The sequence below is a fragment of the Solanum dulcamara genome, chromosome 5 (genome assembly GCF_947179165.1).
Source record: "Solanum dulcamara chromosome 5, daSolDulc1.2, whole genome shotgun sequence".
NCBI lineage: Eukaryota > Viridiplantae > Streptophyta > Magnoliopsida > Solanales > Solanaceae > Solanum > Solanum dulcamara.
Window position 1 is genome coordinate 7,296,923 of NC_077241.1, and position 16,608 is coordinate 7,313,530.

At 34.6% G+C, this 16,608-nt stretch overlaps 2 protein-coding genes across 2 annotated transcripts; both read right to left on the bottom strand.

Moving 5' to 3' along the window:
- Positions 1-1,485: 1,485 nt before the first annotated feature.
- LOC129890437 (uncharacterized) lies at positions 1,486-2,738 on the bottom strand. The gene is made up of 3 exons (XM_055965994.1): positions 2,336-2,738; positions 1,884-2,242; positions 1,486-1,665 (listed from the first exon to the last, which is right to left on the bottom strand). Exons 1-3 carry the CDS (start codon positions 2,736-2,738, stop codon positions 1,486-1,488), a joined length of 942 nt encoding a protein of 313 aa, XP_055821969.1.
- Positions 2,739-6,027: 3,289 nt separating this feature from the next.
- Positions 6,028-13,412, bottom strand: LOC129888963 (probable linoleate 9S-lipoxygenase 4). The gene is made up of 9 exons (XM_055964039.1): positions 13,162-13,412; positions 10,224-10,513; positions 8,853-9,093; positions 8,407-8,748; positions 8,231-8,316; positions 8,042-8,149; positions 7,641-7,945; positions 7,106-7,369; positions 6,028-6,990 (listed from the first exon to the last, which is right to left on the bottom strand). Exons 1-9 carry the CDS (start codon positions 13,349-13,351, stop codon positions 6,237-6,239), a joined length of 2,580 nt encoding a protein of 859 aa, XP_055820014.1. The 5' UTR covers positions 13,352-13,412; the 3' UTR covers positions 6,028-6,236.
- Between the last annotated feature and the right edge of the window lie 3,196 nt (positions 13,413-16,608).

Sequence of the window (16,608 nt, forward strand, 5' to 3'; positions counted from 1 at the left end):
ATAGATCGGTTGACAAAAGTAGTTAGTGTTGTGACACGATTAGCTAACTCTTCTCTCGAAAGGCATGAGATTTCGGTAGCTTTGGATCACGACGGACGTGAAACTGATATTAGAAGACAACCATCAAAGGTAGTTATTGAAAATATTAATTTAAGTGATTCACCAGACAAACTTTCTCAACTTATTGAATTATGTGCAAATATGTTTAATGAGATGAAGAATATGAACAAGAAATTGAATGAAAGAATGGATGGTCTCGATGCTAAAGTAGACCACTTGAGTGGTATAGTGGGTGGTTTGCATGTCCAGATAGAAAAATTAAGCAAAAAAAAGTATGATGATGAAAATTTTCAGGTAGGTGATGAACAACCAGATATGTTGAAAAAAAAGGTAATTGATGAGCTTGAAGAGGAAGGAAGCAACATAGTTGACAAAGATGAAGCTACCAAATTTGCGGGAGTATGTACTACAAGGGCGAAAAGAACAAAGAAAACTAACCCAAAATATGATTCCCCTTTTGCAACAGATCTGAGACAAAAGAAAATTCGGGAGGCTTCGAAGATTATGAAAACTTATAAAAGGAGAAAGATCGGCGGTGATAGTTAGTAATTCTGTTAGGATGTTTTTTGGATCTGTCGGACAGAGTATGGATCAATCGGTTTAATTAAAATTTGTCTTGAATTATATTTAAGTTTAAAAAGTTAACGTATGCCACTTTTGTTCTCACTGATGAAAATATTCGACTTATTTTAATTTCATTAATAGTTTTGCAGTGTAGATTTTCTATCATCATTTATTTCATTTATAGTCATTGATAAATTTATGAATTATCCGACAGATACATGATCTGTCTGTTAGATGTGATATCGGATATTTGTTTTCTTATTTGTACGTCCAAGTTGCGCTTTAATTTGTAATATTGTTCCTTTCTTTTCACAAAAAAAATGTAACATCAAATTTTATCTCGTATAATGCTGATAAATTGAGCATCTGTCCGACAAATACATGATCTGTCTGTTACAGCATATGCTTTGATCCGCCAGATGTGGTATCGATCGCACTTTATCATCTTATTCTTTATTAGTTTTATGTTGATATTTCGTATTGACTTGAGATTTGATGAATAAGGAGTAAAACTAATAAAAAAATCAAAAAATACTTAGCATGATCGTTCGAGTTGAAACAATAAGAGGATTTACAAGAAGACTGACTATTCGTTTTTGTGAAGGCACTATCTGGTGCATATAGAGTTCGGATATTTGTTTTCTTACTTGTACGTCAAGTACGGTTATCGGGACAAGTAGTTTTCTTGTGGCCGACTTGCTTGCAGAGAGAATATTTGTTTCGCTTTTTAGCACCTTCACCAACTGTTGGGATCCTTTTCTTACGTTTTTGGCCTTTCACACGCTTCACAATGGGTGGATTAATTATATTTTCTATCGCCCATTCCCATTGCTCTTCTGGAGGAACGGGGTTTATAATCTCTCAATAAGCCAACCGATGGAATTCTGCAGAATAATATGGTGAACATAGATTGTAAACTCTCTCACTATAGTCTGGTAATCGCTGAGCTTTGAGTGCTGCCAATGCGTGGGCACAAGGCAATTGCTGAAGATCCCACACTTTACATGAGCATGTTTTGCCGTTGATGTTAACTCTTGCGTCCTGACCATACCCTTGAACAATAAACTCATTCACTGAAGTTGTTGTACAAATAATTTATCTGCTATTTCTCGTCTAGTTTCTCACACTAAAGTATTTGTCGTCGGAGCTAAATAGTTACTCGTGCATAACGTTAGACCACGTCGCTCATGGAATCATCGACATAACATCTTTTGAATTGCATTAAATAAAGCAATGATGGGAAATTCTCTTTGAATTACAAGTCTGGCATTCACAGACTCTGCAATATTGAATGTCATGACATCATACCTTCTTCCTGGAAAATGAACTCTACTCCACCATTTGAAACCAACATCATTCTTGAGGTATTCAACAACATTACCATAACCTTTGCGTCGAATTTCTTCTAAATACTCATTGAACTCTTCAACTCGATACGCATTTGATGCGTCATAGTATAGACCAAGGATTGAAGAACCAGCATGGAATTTTGTATGAATATTTTCCCCAAGGTGCCTGGTACATACTCCGTGATGAGCTTGATCGTAAACTGTAGCAATCGCTTTCTTTATGCTCGCATTTCTGTCTGATATGATGGATAACTCATTTGTATTTGGCACTACATTGAGTAATTGACAAAAAAACCAAGTCTAAGAAAGATCATTCTCTGAGTTAACCACAACCCAAGCAATAGGATATATTTGATTTTCACTATCCTGTCCACTTGCAATTAGCATTACACCACCAAATTGGCCCGTTAAAAAAGTCTCATCCATAGCGAGGACATTTCTTATGTTCTTAAATCCTCTTATGCATGGCCCATAGGCAACAAAAAAATATAAAAATCTGCCACCTTGAACCTCCAAAGTCGTAAAGCTATCTTCATTTGCTTTTTCAATCTTGTACTGATATGCTTTCAGTGCCGCGTATCCGTGTTCCGGTGTTTCCCATATCATATTTTGTGCAAGTTGCTTGGCCTTCCAGCATGTCCAGTAACTAACATCACATCCCAACTCTATACTCACAATGTTCATTATTTCCTTCGGTATAGGACATTTTCCTTCTCTAAACCTCTCTTTGATAAATTCTGCAATAACGCTGGCAGAAGCATGCATATGTCTACCAGATATAGATCTCAAGTTACAAGAGTGATTAGGCTCATATTTTGTGATACGGAAGGCATTTGAGCTAATAACTTAACAACACGAACCCTCCATTTGCAGCTTTTTTCAACACATGTAACACTTACCAATGATTTGTTAGACTTCTTTGTAGCAAACTCGAAACCCTTTCTTATTGCGACAAGTTTCAGTTTGTTCACTACGACTTCTTTGTTCAGAAATCTATATCCTTTATTAAAATCCGAGCCATCAGAAAAAATATAGCTATGATGTATTCCAATCATTGCATCCTCTAATTGTTCAGGCAACTGAACATCATCATCTTCGTTATCCAGTGGAACCTTTATCTCAACTTGGCAAGGGAGAACGTATTCTATTATATGCTTATTAGCTTCCATAAATTTCTCAACTTGGCAAGGGAGAACATCTTCTATTGTACCCTCATTAGTCATATACTTGACACAAATGGAATCATGTTCGCAACTCAATTCACCTCTTCTAATGATAGTTTCCATGAATTTATCAAAGGCAACATCACTGCTCACAAGCATTGTTCGAAGTGTATCATTTTGAGAATTCCATCTTCACGATTTCTTGTCATCTACCCACTTTCCAAAATAATCAACAAGTAAGACAACTCCTGTCATGATTTTGTACCTACCTACAATAAATAATGTAACGTTATTAGAAACTAGTAAAATGAAACATTATTGCAAACATGGAAATAAAAAATAAAAAAATCTATAATGAATCTGTCGAACTAATTACTATGATCGGTCAGCTATTGAATAACATAGAGGATTGATATATAATCGGTCAGATCGATGGTCAATCGGTCCATTGCAGACTAGATTTCATCTGCATAATAACTCTACAAATATATGAAATTCATTTGTGTACCTTCAAACTGAGGTCTTGATACAATGTTTTAACAGAAGTCCAGGCTAATGCTACTCCAAAGCAGTCTTTAATCGGATTTAATTTGAGCTTGACTATTTCTTTAAAACTTAACACCATCTTTCTCCAAATATAGCTTGTTGAAACCAACTTCACAAAAAAGAGAAGAGTTTTAGGACCTCAATAACACACAATCATATGCACAGAGGGTAGATTGAGAGTGGAAGAAGAACAATAGAAGAAAGAAGAAAAAAAGACGTTGAAAGGAGGAAATTTTGGAGGGTTTTTCTTGTTTTTGTTGATTATTGTTGATTTTGGACCAATTTGTAGTTCATAAAAGATGGGTACTAATCTGACATAATAATTAAATTTTAAATCACAACTAAATTAGAGTGTTTTACCTAATCTAAAAAGTGGGTCATTTCACTAAGAAAAAAAACTTGAAACCCTTTTAATTAAATGGAAGACTTAAATAGGCCTTTTAATGAAGAGTCCCGTGCAGGGGCTGAAGTTTTATTGATAAATTGATATTAAAAATCTTAAATTCTTGATTCCTTGATCAGGTCAAATTATTGATTAATAAAATTGGATTAATATTTAAATTAAAATTATATGATTTACATGAAGTTCAAATTACATTTAAGCCAGTCCATTAAGTAAACAAGACGAGCCCAACCAAACTCTTCAAGTTCAAGGTCTTCTAAATTATTTGAAGACCAAAATACCCCTAAAACCCTAGCTCATTCCTATATAAAGGGGTCTTCAGAAGAAAAGAAGGATACACAAAAATACATAGAGAATCCTTTCTCTTCAGTGGTAATCTGCAAGTCTTTTGCATACAAAAAAGTCTTCATCACCAAGTGTTGAGCCGCAAGTATTTCATCAAATCAAGAACGAAGTAAGACTCTTGAGTTGATAATCACGAAGAGGAGAATCAAGGGATTACATCTTTCTTTCTTAAGATTTCATAATGATTGTAACCTTAGAACATATTTAAATATAAATATTATTGTTTGCTTGCTATTTTTCCTTTCTTGATCGCTATATTTCAGGAGCGAAACTTAGTCGCTTACACTTGGGTTTTTATGCAAATTTCAGTTTGATTTTACGAAATCGACTTCATAGTTATATGATCATCTATGAAATTTACGGGCATTTTCACAAAGATGACTTGATTGATGCTTTTGTCCAAGGACAACTTTTCAGAATTCAAACATGTAATGCAAGAAAACTATAAACAAATATTAACTAAAATGACCATAATGCCCTTACAATTGTAAGACCTCATTTGTTAGTATTTAATTAAAACTTTCTGTTGATCATAGATTTTGAATTTCAAACTTGAAAATTTGAGTTTTAGAAATTTAGACATGCATTTTACTTTTTAAAAAAATTGAAGTTTCGTGATTGGAAGTTTCGAAAACCAAAACACGGGTGTGAGCCAGTTCCTGAGAACTTGAAAATATTTAAGGATCGTATTTTCAAAATCAGATCCAAAATCTTTGATGAAACGCCAGCAAAATCTTGAGTTTATTCATTCAAAACTCAGTCTCTTTGGCAAGCTTCAAAAATATGTTATTTTCAAATTGTTTTTTTGGTTATGTGTCTTTCGGAAAAGTATTTTTGAAGAGTAACAATTTGTGTTTGGTTAAGCAATATGAAAAGCACTTTATTCAATACTTGAGCAGGAGTTTGTGCTTGACCAAGGTTCCAAAAGTACTTTTGAGGAAAAACTATTTTTTTACCTTCTGAAAAACAACTTCTCCTACTACTTAAAAACACTTACTTTTTCCTAAAAACTTGGCCAAATACTTCAATTTACTTTGACTGATTTATGATATCAGGGAGTACTGGAAACTTGATTAATTGAGCTCTTTAGTTGATATATGGCTTATTGAATTGATTGATATCCATCACTCCTTAATGATCATATACTTGAACTATTGAATTGATTAAAAGGCATTTTCATGTGTGCTTCATATATTTTCATATATGTAGCATTCTATCTTGCTTTCATATAATGTCTTGAATTGATTAAAAGGCATTTTCATGTGTGGTTCATATATTTTCATACATGTAGCATTTTATCATGCTTTCATATAATGTCTCAAGAATAATATACTTGACGAATCATATGATTATCACGTAGTGCACCAGATATCAAAAAAAAATATTCAACTTAAAAATCAGAGTCAATGGTGTCGAGTCACCCCGAGCCCCTTGAATCCCAACCCAACTCATGTCAACAAGTCTCAAAGAATTGGTATACAAATCCTCAAAAGAAGGGTTGGGTTGTTAGTTGTTACAATCATAGATTGACTAGAAAAGGAAGATAGTACAAGGATTTAACGAAGTTTGGCCAGACTTATGTCCAAGGGACAGAGTATATAGGAATTTTCTGCTGGAATTATTTTTATTATTCTCAGATTAAAATGGAAATACAGTAAACTTAGGAGAATCAAACATAGAGAAATGAAGCAAACATAAGGGAATAACACTTAATGAAAATTTATTTCAAGATTTATTCAAACTCCAGCTTTCTTCATTTTCCAGTGTCGACGATCTTCTTATCATGGATTGAAGAGTAAGAAAGGTCTATATTGACACACTGTTGGGAATTCCTTTGCCTGTAAGTCCGCCTTCGCTTGTTGGGAAAAGCAATGTATATGGAGCCTTAACAGGACCTGATCTGTTTATCAATATTTGGTCACCATTCCTCTGTATAATCTGATTTTCAATGTCAGTCAACTTCTTCCCAAAGTTGTCGAAAGCAGCAAGTGGTTCTTTGTCCTTTGTCCATTCGGGAGATTCTCTTTGTCCGAGGTAAATCTCATCTGTAGTATGCCTTGACAATATCTCTATGAGGGAAACACCAAGCAATGTTTGTAACTGAGCAGTGATTGTTTTCAAGAATGCCTTATCAGGATTTTTCTTTAGTTCTTCATATTCAGGAGTTCCTGGTTCAGGCATAAATCTTCGACTTACTGTAGGGCGATTTGGGAGGTAACCTGCATAAGGATATTGCCCGAAATTGACTGCTGCGTGAAGTGCTGAAGCTATCCATATGATGGTGGTACACGAATCGATTAGCTCTTGAGGTGTTTCCATTTCAGGCCACCAAGGTTCATCTTTCTTGTCACCATGTCCTACTTCTCGGAGTTCCTTCCACCAGTCTTGGAGTTCATTGTCTTTCAGAATATCTTCGTCTGATCCATAGTAGAAACTGCAGTAGTCTGTCACCCAACTTTTGATTGCAGACCAGATTTCTAAGCCATCAACAGCATATGGATAGTCCTCTATCAGTAAACGAACGCCATGAGGAGAACTCGAGTCCTCAACTGCTACTCCCCTGAAATTAGATAAATATAATGGTCATATAAGCAAGATACCAGCACCATTAAGCAATGCGAACATCGTTATGTTTTGTTATAAAGTTAGTTTTGATGGAGCTTATCGTATAGTACCTTTTGACAAGATCAGCCGGAAGGGCTTGATCAGGGAAAACCCAATCTTTGTAAACCACAGCTGACATTTCCATGGCAAATTTGGATGGAAAAACTGTACTCTCAAGAACTCCACCAGCATTGATTAGGATCTGTCTTGCCAAAGCATTTATATTCATTGTGTCCCGAAAATGAGGATATAGAAGCTTATGAATAGGGTGAAGCACACTTAGGTTCCTGTTTGTTGCAATCACAAATGGCTCAATCACTGCATGTGTATTCAACCTGCGAAGATGATCAAACGTATTAGATTTAACACATTAAGGGTAGCCCAGTGCTCTAAAGCTCCTGATATCCGGGGAAGGACCAAACTACAAGCATATATTATACACAGCCTTATTATGCATTTCTGCAAGAGGCTGTTTTCACGGCTTGAACCCATGAACTCCTGGTTACATGTCAACAACTTTACCAGTTACTACAAGGCTCCCCTTTGAATTAGTCATTATTGTGTATCATAAATTGCTATAGAAGTCTTTTGACATAAGGGAGTTACCAATGACTAATTAGCTGATGAACACCAGAGTCATTCACTGCAACATAAGCTTTGGCCAATTGCCAGATAGAGCTCTCAACACCTTGATCACTTGGAGTATACACTTTGCTAGTAACACCAAATTGATCTCCATCTGGATGTGGCAAACTCAATTCAATTGCTAGTGGCTTCAAAGATCCATTATCTTGCAAGAAGAGCAAAGTTCTCGAGGCATAGGTTTTTGTTGTTGTAGTGTTTATCCTCCTCAAATATGGTATAAGAACATCATGGTGGTTCAGTATGAAAAGCTTATTATTGTTGATCGCCTAACAAATAACATGTTAAAATCCTTATTTAGTACTTGTAAACGAAACATATCTTAATTGTACAAACAAGTGTGGAATTTCGAGTAAATATATTACCTCATCAATCGTTAGTCCATCCAACTTATCCTCTATGTGTTCTGCAGTAATTGTACTATTTTGATTTCCATATACTTCGGGATCTAGCTTGCTCTTTGGAGGAAATTCCTAGCAAATTAAACAAGAAACATAAGATCAACATTCTTTATCTACACGAAGCCTATAGATAATTGAAAGGAACCATCTTACTTGAAGTCTACTTATTATGACAGGATTAACTCCAGCTAGCATTTCTCTCGCGAATTCTTCATCAGTCCTCCATGCTGTTTTACTATCTGCACCATCAATACTTAAATCATACAAACACATAAAAATGAAAGAAAATTATTGACTAGATTACTTCTTTATGATGTAACAATTTGTACCTTGAATCACTAGAGGAGTTGGAAACCTCAATATTCCTTCACCGTCTGTTCGAAGGAGTTCTTTTATCATCTCTAGAGGAATAGCATCAGTGAGAGCTTTAAATAAAGGTCCTTGAGGAAGTTTGATCCCTCCTTCATAGAGTCTAAGTACATCCTCGAAACTATCGAACTCATTAGGTGTGCCATCAAACAGGGCATGTAATTCAGGGAGGATGAATTGAACAATGGATTTCAAAGCATATGTTAGGAAGTCTGACATCTTCAAGTGACCAAAACGTTCGTCTCTTGGTACATAGATGTCTAAGCTCAGAATAAGTGGAATCCTGCTTTCACTTTTAGGATCTATCCAAAACAAAACAAAACAATGTAATTGCAGAGTTGCTTTCCAAAAAACTAAACGCGTTGAGTAGTTACATAGAATGGACTAATGTATGTGAACGTCTAACCTGTTCGTGTTGGTGCTCTACCAGTTCTTCCTCTACGAGGATATGGGTAGTCAGCAGAACCTCCTAAGGTAGTTCTAACATGTTGTGCACCTTGATCTGGATTACCTAAGTCATTGTAGACATCATAGTCATAAATCCTATCCCATTCTTCGCGCTTTCCAGTTCCATCTCCTCTTAAAGTTAGCAATTCATTTTCTCTGTATTTGCGCAAAGGTTCTGGTGTTTCACTTGGGAGGTATGGCTGCATAAACAATCAAAACATTGCTAAAACTTTTGATTTTGATAGCACTTTCCCTTTTTTCAGATGCTCAACGGGTTGTTTCGTAGCTGGTTAGAGTTATGCAGGTATACATGAATCAGTTACAAGGGAATTTATGTATGGATGAGTTATACAAGGTTAGTCATTCATGTAGTTATACTTGTTTCTAATTTGTAAACCAAACACCATATTAATTTTATATATGAATAACTTACCTCTTGACTAACTACCAAACATGACATAACTTATACAACATTTAATACCTACATAGCTCACTACGTGGCGTTACTTATACAACATTTAATTACTTATACAACATTTAATATCTGCATAACTCACTATGTGACATTAGCTATGTTGGAAATCTTACGGAAAATACTCCATCATAGCGAACACTAACACGTTATCATGAACACGAACACTAGTAAGGAATTCATATAGCTTGAAGTGTGTTTCTGTCACTGTCCTTAAAGATATTTATGATTTTGCTTGTCTCTCCCAAAGACCTTGCAAATATATGTATTTATAGGGAAATAATAATCATCTTTCAACTCCCTTAATGATCTTACGTTCTAATTTGTAAAATAACGTTCAAATCCAACATTGAAGAATAAATCAATGTGATTAAGTTGTAGAATAAATTATAGGTTACAAAAGACTAATTAAGAGGTTTGACCAACTTAAGAATCATTTAAAAGGTATTAAAGGAAATTAATCATGATTAGTAAATGATAAATAATATATTATAATTTCTTTTTGAGATATAAAATAATATTTTTCCAAACAACCTATACAATACATGCATAACTTACCATTTGATATGCAACATTAAAATATACCTGCATAACTCACTACATGTCATTACTTATGCAAAATTTAATACCTGCATAACTCACTACGTAACATTATGTATGTATCATTTAATACATGTATAACTCACTATTATGTATGTATCATTTAATACATGCATAACTCACTACGTAGCATTACCTATGCGACATTTAAACCTGCATAACTCACTACGTGACATTATTTATGCAACATTTAATGCATAACTAACCTCCAAATCAACTATTAAACGACCCCTTGGTACTTGGAAAAGTAAATCATACCTGATTTGCAAAGAAAATCCGATCTGACTTGTATCTAAAAGAAGGATAAACCCAAGAATTGCAAACAAAATGGACCTTGCCATGATTAGGCACATCTTCAAGAGTGAGTGACTTAAGAAAGAACTCATTGATATGCATATTTTTGATGATGAATGCACCTGGAACCCCAAACTCCTCATTCCAATCAAATGTGACACCAAAGGCTGATTCACCTGCTGCTAATGGAGTTATTGTAAAGAGAAAGTTCTCCAAGTAGGCCGGATTGCTGCGTTTCCCTTGTAAACCATTTGCTACAGACAGTGGCGAAGTCAAAAATTTAATTAAAAATATTTAAGATTTAATATACACATATATTTCGAATAATTTTTTATATACAAATAATTTTTCTGACGAAAGAAGTTCGATTAGTCGCCCGTTACTACATGGGCTGCAAAGTTGGATCAAAAGGAAAAAGGAAAAAGTCACGACTTTAACAAAATTTATATAGAGTGTTGATTATAAATACTTATATTATATTATTGTCACTAAATAGTAACAATTATATTATTACCGCAAAATCCTTTAGTTATTGTTAGTGAAACACGACATCAAGATCATTTGGTTGATTGGATAAACATAATAATAGTTTCAAGATATCTTACGAGATTATTTTATTTTGCGTTTGATAAAATATTGATTACCATGTGTTTGGTAAAGATAGGATAAGACTTTACTCATGTTGGATCCCACTTATTTGACAAAAGGTTTATGATAAAGATGTATTCTTTTTTAAAATACGTTTGAAACATTGCAAAAAAATTTCATATTTTTTAAGCTTTGTGCTCAATTAAACTACTCTTTCCGTTCCATTTTAATTGTCATGGTTTTCTTTTTGAGAGTCAAACTATATGAACTTTGACTAACATTTTAAGATTATTTTTTTATCATATTGATATGAAAAAAATTATAACTTATAGTACTTTTCGTATAAGTTTTGAATATCTAATTTCTTACTTTATAATATTGAGTTAAAATAATATAATTTAACTTTAAAAATTAGTCAAATTGACTTTCAAAAAACACAATATGACAAGTAAAATGGGACGGAAGAAGTATTCAATGATTAGAATCTTGTCCTTTTCAATCATTTGTGCCCGTTCATAGACCATTACTTAAAATTAAATGAGATCAATGAATTACAGTATTATTTTTATCTAATATAATAGTAATTTTGTTTTGTTTTGAAAATTCCAAATACAACTAGATCTAAATATATGTAAAAATGTCAAAACTGCAATCAAACCCCAAGAGATCGCTTGGTATCTAATTTGGAGTTAAAGTTAGGTATGTATTAAATTTTGCGCATAAGTAATTTTAATAATTAGTTAGGTGGTAAGTTATTTATATATAAAATTAATATGATGTTTGATTTTTAATTTAGAAATCTGCATATAATTAAATCATTGGCGAAATCAGAATTTTAATTAAGAGATGTCAAAATATAAAGAAGTAAAATTGTGTAGAACCCAAGGAGTGTCAATATGTAATATATATATACATAAAAAAAAATATTTTTATCTAGCTACACAATATAATTTTCTAACGATGGATGTCAGTCGACACCCATCAAGTATATGTAGCTCTGCCAGTGTAACTAATACATGTTTAAATTATGAAATAATTTACGTATTATTTTATGCATGATAACAAATGAAATAATTAATACATAAATAACTAATGGTTACATGAATAACTAAATCATGCCTAACTAATATCTATACAAAATCCTTCATAACTACTCACTGAATTACGAACTAATACTTGCATAGTTTTAATCAATTACCAAATGACTCCTAAGTTGATAGCCAGAATTTTGCACCTATTTTATTTATTTATTTATTTATTTATTGAATAGAATTAAATATAGATAATATTTATAAAAAAAAATTAACAGTTTAAATAATTAATGATATTAAATAAGAATATAATAGTCAAAACACGTAATTAGTACTTAGTATACTCTAAAAAGTTGTTAGTGAATAATTTTAGCAGTGGGCACGTCTTTTTCTCTGAAACCCCCCCATAAAATTATTCGTAACTACTCCTTAAAAATATAATATAATATAATGACATCATAAATGAATAAATGCTTCTTTTGTTTCATTGTGTGTGATACATTTTTCTATTTTAGAATATTAAAAGGAATGAATAATTATTATATTTAGAAACAAGTTTATTTAAAAAAATTCATTTTATTTTTAATCTATTCTTCTGGATGCGCTCTACATTCATCAAGCTCGTAAACTCGCAATTGACTCCAAAATCCATTTTTTCGGGGTCTCAAAGGGGCGTGGAAACGCATAAGAACTCTTGAATGGAAAAGAATTTTTGGAAAAAGATCTTTTTTTTTGTAGATCTTTTTTCCCTTACTCTTTAATATCATCCTCGGGGGGGGAACCTGATTCCTTCGGGATACGGGTTCTCTTGGAATCTTTTTCTGAAAAAGAAGGAGAATCCTCTGTGAATCAGTCCTCCGCAGGTCTCTAACTAACTTACTTAATAGGCCAGGCCGGAAGAAACTGCTGCTAAGATCCAAAGTTACATAGATTTCTCTCCAATTGTATTGAACACGTTCACATAAGCTGGATAGTTCATCCAAACCTTTTTTAACGATAAATTACATTGTTTATACATAGTCAAAATTATTTTTATGTATAAACATGTAATAGAATATGGAGAACCCCTTTAATTAACTTCTTCGTGTGCTGGTACGATTCAATTCAACATACTATTCATTCGATTTGATTATATCGTAGCTTCATAATTTGGATTAAGTTTATCGTTGAATGAACTGTATATATTTCTTCATATTCTGAAACCCTTAGTAATAATAATCTTAACTCTGCCACGAGACGATGCATGTGTGATAAATATTTAAAGTGCAAAAAAGGTTACTTACCAGGATCACCTTGAACAGAACTGATTAATTGAAAAGAGACCTTCTGGCCAAGGGCCTCAAAGATTTTATCAGTCAAAGAACCAGCAAGATCAGTAAAATCTAAAGCATTTTTCTTCATCATCACCACAGTTCCTTTGACTTTCTTTGAGTCATGATGACCAGTAAGTCCCTCCATAATATGACTAAACATGATGATGATTGATATGAATAAGGGAAACAATGAAATATTAAAAAGAGAAGATGTGTTTTGTTGTGAAGTTCCAATGGATATGAGTCTCCTATTTATAGCCAAAAATTACTACTAGCTAGCAAGAAAGAAAATAATAAACAAACAAAAGAACAATAACCAAATCCACATTTTCCACGTTCTTATCTCCTCTTTTTTTGTTCTTGTAATTTTCTATTATTAGTTGATCAGACATTTAGTTTGATCTTTTCTTTTTGGTGTTCACTCTGACTCTCGGTGGTGGATTTAAGATTTTCACTAGCTTTCTGTTTGAATGATTTGTTACATATCATATTATATTATACTGTGTTATACTGTATCGTGCTGTATTATTTTAATGAATATAATATTTGGATAGATTGTATCGTTATCCGTCGTTACATAATGTCACACAATTATAATTTGAATGAAAAATCTATAAAATAAAAAAAAAAGTAGGGTAGAGTGACTATAATTTTTTTTTGGGTAAAGGATAAACTAAGATTATTAAATAATAAGTAAAAAGACAAAATTCGAAGAAAATATTAAGGTGGTGACGCAATTAGACCAAATCAATCGTTACACAAACTAGAACTTTTCGTCCTTACTTAACGATAAATTTAAATTATATGATATAATAAAATTTAAGTGATGATCAAATCAAATATTGTATTTAAACTAACAATACGTACAACAGATAAGAATCATCCAAACAAGGTGTATTTTGAACCCCTCTCAACCACTAAGCGTCTCTATTCTTTTGTTCAGGAGATTCAAAAGCTATATGTATACATAATTTTCTTAAAAATACCTTATATATATCGTATATTTTTTCACCGACCTACTCGCTACCCTCTTGTCATGCCCCGGGAGGGTACCCTAGACGTAACCGGCACCCGAAGGCCATTTCTGACCTCCGAGCGAACCACCTGGTCCAGTCACTCATTCGTTCATTCACATTCTCTTAGCGGAACTCAATTAATGAAATACTTTTCATACTATAAGGGCCGAAGGCTAGACATTTACAACCCAACAAGAATAGTAAGTTAAGACTCCTCAAGATAACAGTTTAATCCTCCCCACACTCCAGTCTACGAAGCCTCTATTCAAGTCTAAAAGGTGCCAATGACAAGCCCATGGCTACCAACAATCTAAATAAAAGAAGAGACAACAAAACTATACAAGAAGGCCCAATATCCTCCGGAAACTAGGAGGACTCACCGACTGGCTGGAAGTGTATGCGGATCTTCAACGGAGCGCCGGTTGATGATCTCTAGTACCTGTCTCTGCATCATGAAACGATGCAGGCCAAAAGGCGTCAGTACATGGAATGTACGAGTATTTAAAATGGCCGGATGAAACCACATTAAGAAAACATCAATATCAACTCAGGACCTCAACTCATACATGTATACATCACAACTCACTCAATGTCCTAAGTCCAACAAGAATAGTTTAGACAGGACTAACTCATAAGCCACTTAACTCAACTAACTCGGAGCACTAACAAGGCCTAAATGAGAGTTTCTCTTAACCGACAACCATCACCTATGAGCCGGTGATAGTACAACAATCCGATGTTGTTGCCACATCCATCCATACCTTGCCAGGGTATGAACGCCTCTCTAATCATGAGTACCATCGATTAGTCAAGTCCTATCATTTCAGGACAATACAAATGGGAAACATCCGACTTTAACGGTTTGATCCCACGGGAAGCATCCGACTTTAACGGTTCCATCCCTACCTACGTTGGCGGCGTAGTTTCTGGGGTTCGAGTGTGGACTATACTCTCACCCGCTTCGGTGCTCGATACTCCCCCCATGACTCTATGCTCATAAGACTCCTCAAATTATCTCAAACAAGCCCTTACGGCTAGTTTCATGTGGTACAATACCACCTCATCAACTCGGTTCTCATTTGCAATTCAATTGAGGCACAATGACAAGTCTCATTTAGGACCTTGTCCACTTGCCAATTCCTTCCTCATATCAACTCAATCAAGCCTACTCTATGTGAACATTTATGACATCTCCTCAAGATTTAACACAACTCTATGACTTCAACTCAACCATTCAAATAGAATAGCGCATTTAAGGAAATTGACTTAAACAACATATTCACATGGCTAAAGAGGTCAACAAAACATAACAACAATTCATCTCCATCAATTCATACTAATCATGAAGGAATTTAAGGACTTCTTGTCTCAACAACATCAATACATATAGCATTATATAAATAGGAGACAAAGTTCATATAGATATACACCATACTAAGAACTCTATTTTTCATGAATATCTAACCTCAAGCAAGAATAGGGCACATGGGTGAACTTAGCCCATGTTTTGGATAGGCTTACATACCTTGTTTGAAGACTTTGAAGAAACCTTGATGTGGGGTCTTCAATGGGGGACTCAAATCTTGAAGCTCTTGGACTCTTTTTGTTAGAAATTGAGAAGATGAAGAAGAGAGAGAGAGAGAAGCTCCTAGGGCTTTTTAGAGAGAGAGTGGGGGCTGCCAAATGGGTTCCCAAAAGACCAAGGGTTACATATATATAATTTGGGTAAGTTCCCAAATTGCCCCTCCTCAAAAGTTCTGAAAATAGGCTAAAACGCCCTTGGCGCGATAGTGGCGCGTCGCGCCCTTACAGCGCCAAGGCCAATCACGCCTAAAACCTGTACAAATTTTAGTGGCGCGTCGCGCCAAGGACCAAACTACTGAGGCATGTTTCTGGCGCGATAGTGGCGCGTCGCGCCCTTACAGCGCCAATCCCATTGTTCTGAATTCTGGGAATTTGGCCTGAAAAACCCTGCACAACTTTTAGTGGCGCGTCGCACCAGGGACCAAACTACTGAGGCATATTTCTGGCGCGATAATGGCGCGTCGCTCCCTTACAGCGCCAAGACCATTTCCCCAGTAGTTGCAACCCAGGCCAAAATAGAATTCCTGTCGTGCTAGTTCATCTTCGGATCGTCATATCTTTTGACTCCGAACTCCAAAATTTACGTCCTTGGTGGCGTTGGAAAGAAGACTCGACGACCTTTAATTTGATAGGTCGTGGTCCACCCAGACTGACGTCCTTCCAAAGGTAGGGTCATTAAAAGTCGACCCTTACATAAACTCGTCCTAAACTTAGCCACGACGGATCCTTTGGACTTAGCTCGGTCCTAGGGGTCCTCAATGACCCCACATCACCTCCAACGCTCTTAAATTCCTCATGGAGTCATCTTAACTCAAGC

Coding starts and splice junctions, on each gene's coding strand:
- LOC129890437 (XM_055965994.1), bottom strand. CDS start 2,738: ATGCATGCTTCTGCCAGCGTTATTGCAGAATTTATCAAAGAGAGGTTT. Junction 2,243..2,335: donor AATTGCAAGTGGACAGGATA/GTGAAAATCAAA, acceptor TACTCAATGTAG/TGCCAAATACAAATGAGTTA. Junction 1,666..1,883: donor AGTCTGTGAATGCCAGACTT/GTAATTCAAAGA, acceptor GGGTATGGTCAG/GACGCAAGAGTTAACATCAA.
- LOC129888963 (XM_055964039.1), bottom strand. CDS start 13,351: ATGTTTAGTCATATTATGGAGGGACTTACTGGTCATCATGACTCAAAG. Junction 7,946..8,041: donor ATGGACTAACGATTGATGAG/GTAATATATTTA, acceptor GTTATTTGTTAG/GCGATCAACAATAATAAGCT. Junction 6,991..7,105: donor CCGGCTGATCTTGTCAAAAG/GTACTATACGAT, acceptor ATCTAATTTCAG/GGGAGTAGCAGTTGAGGACT.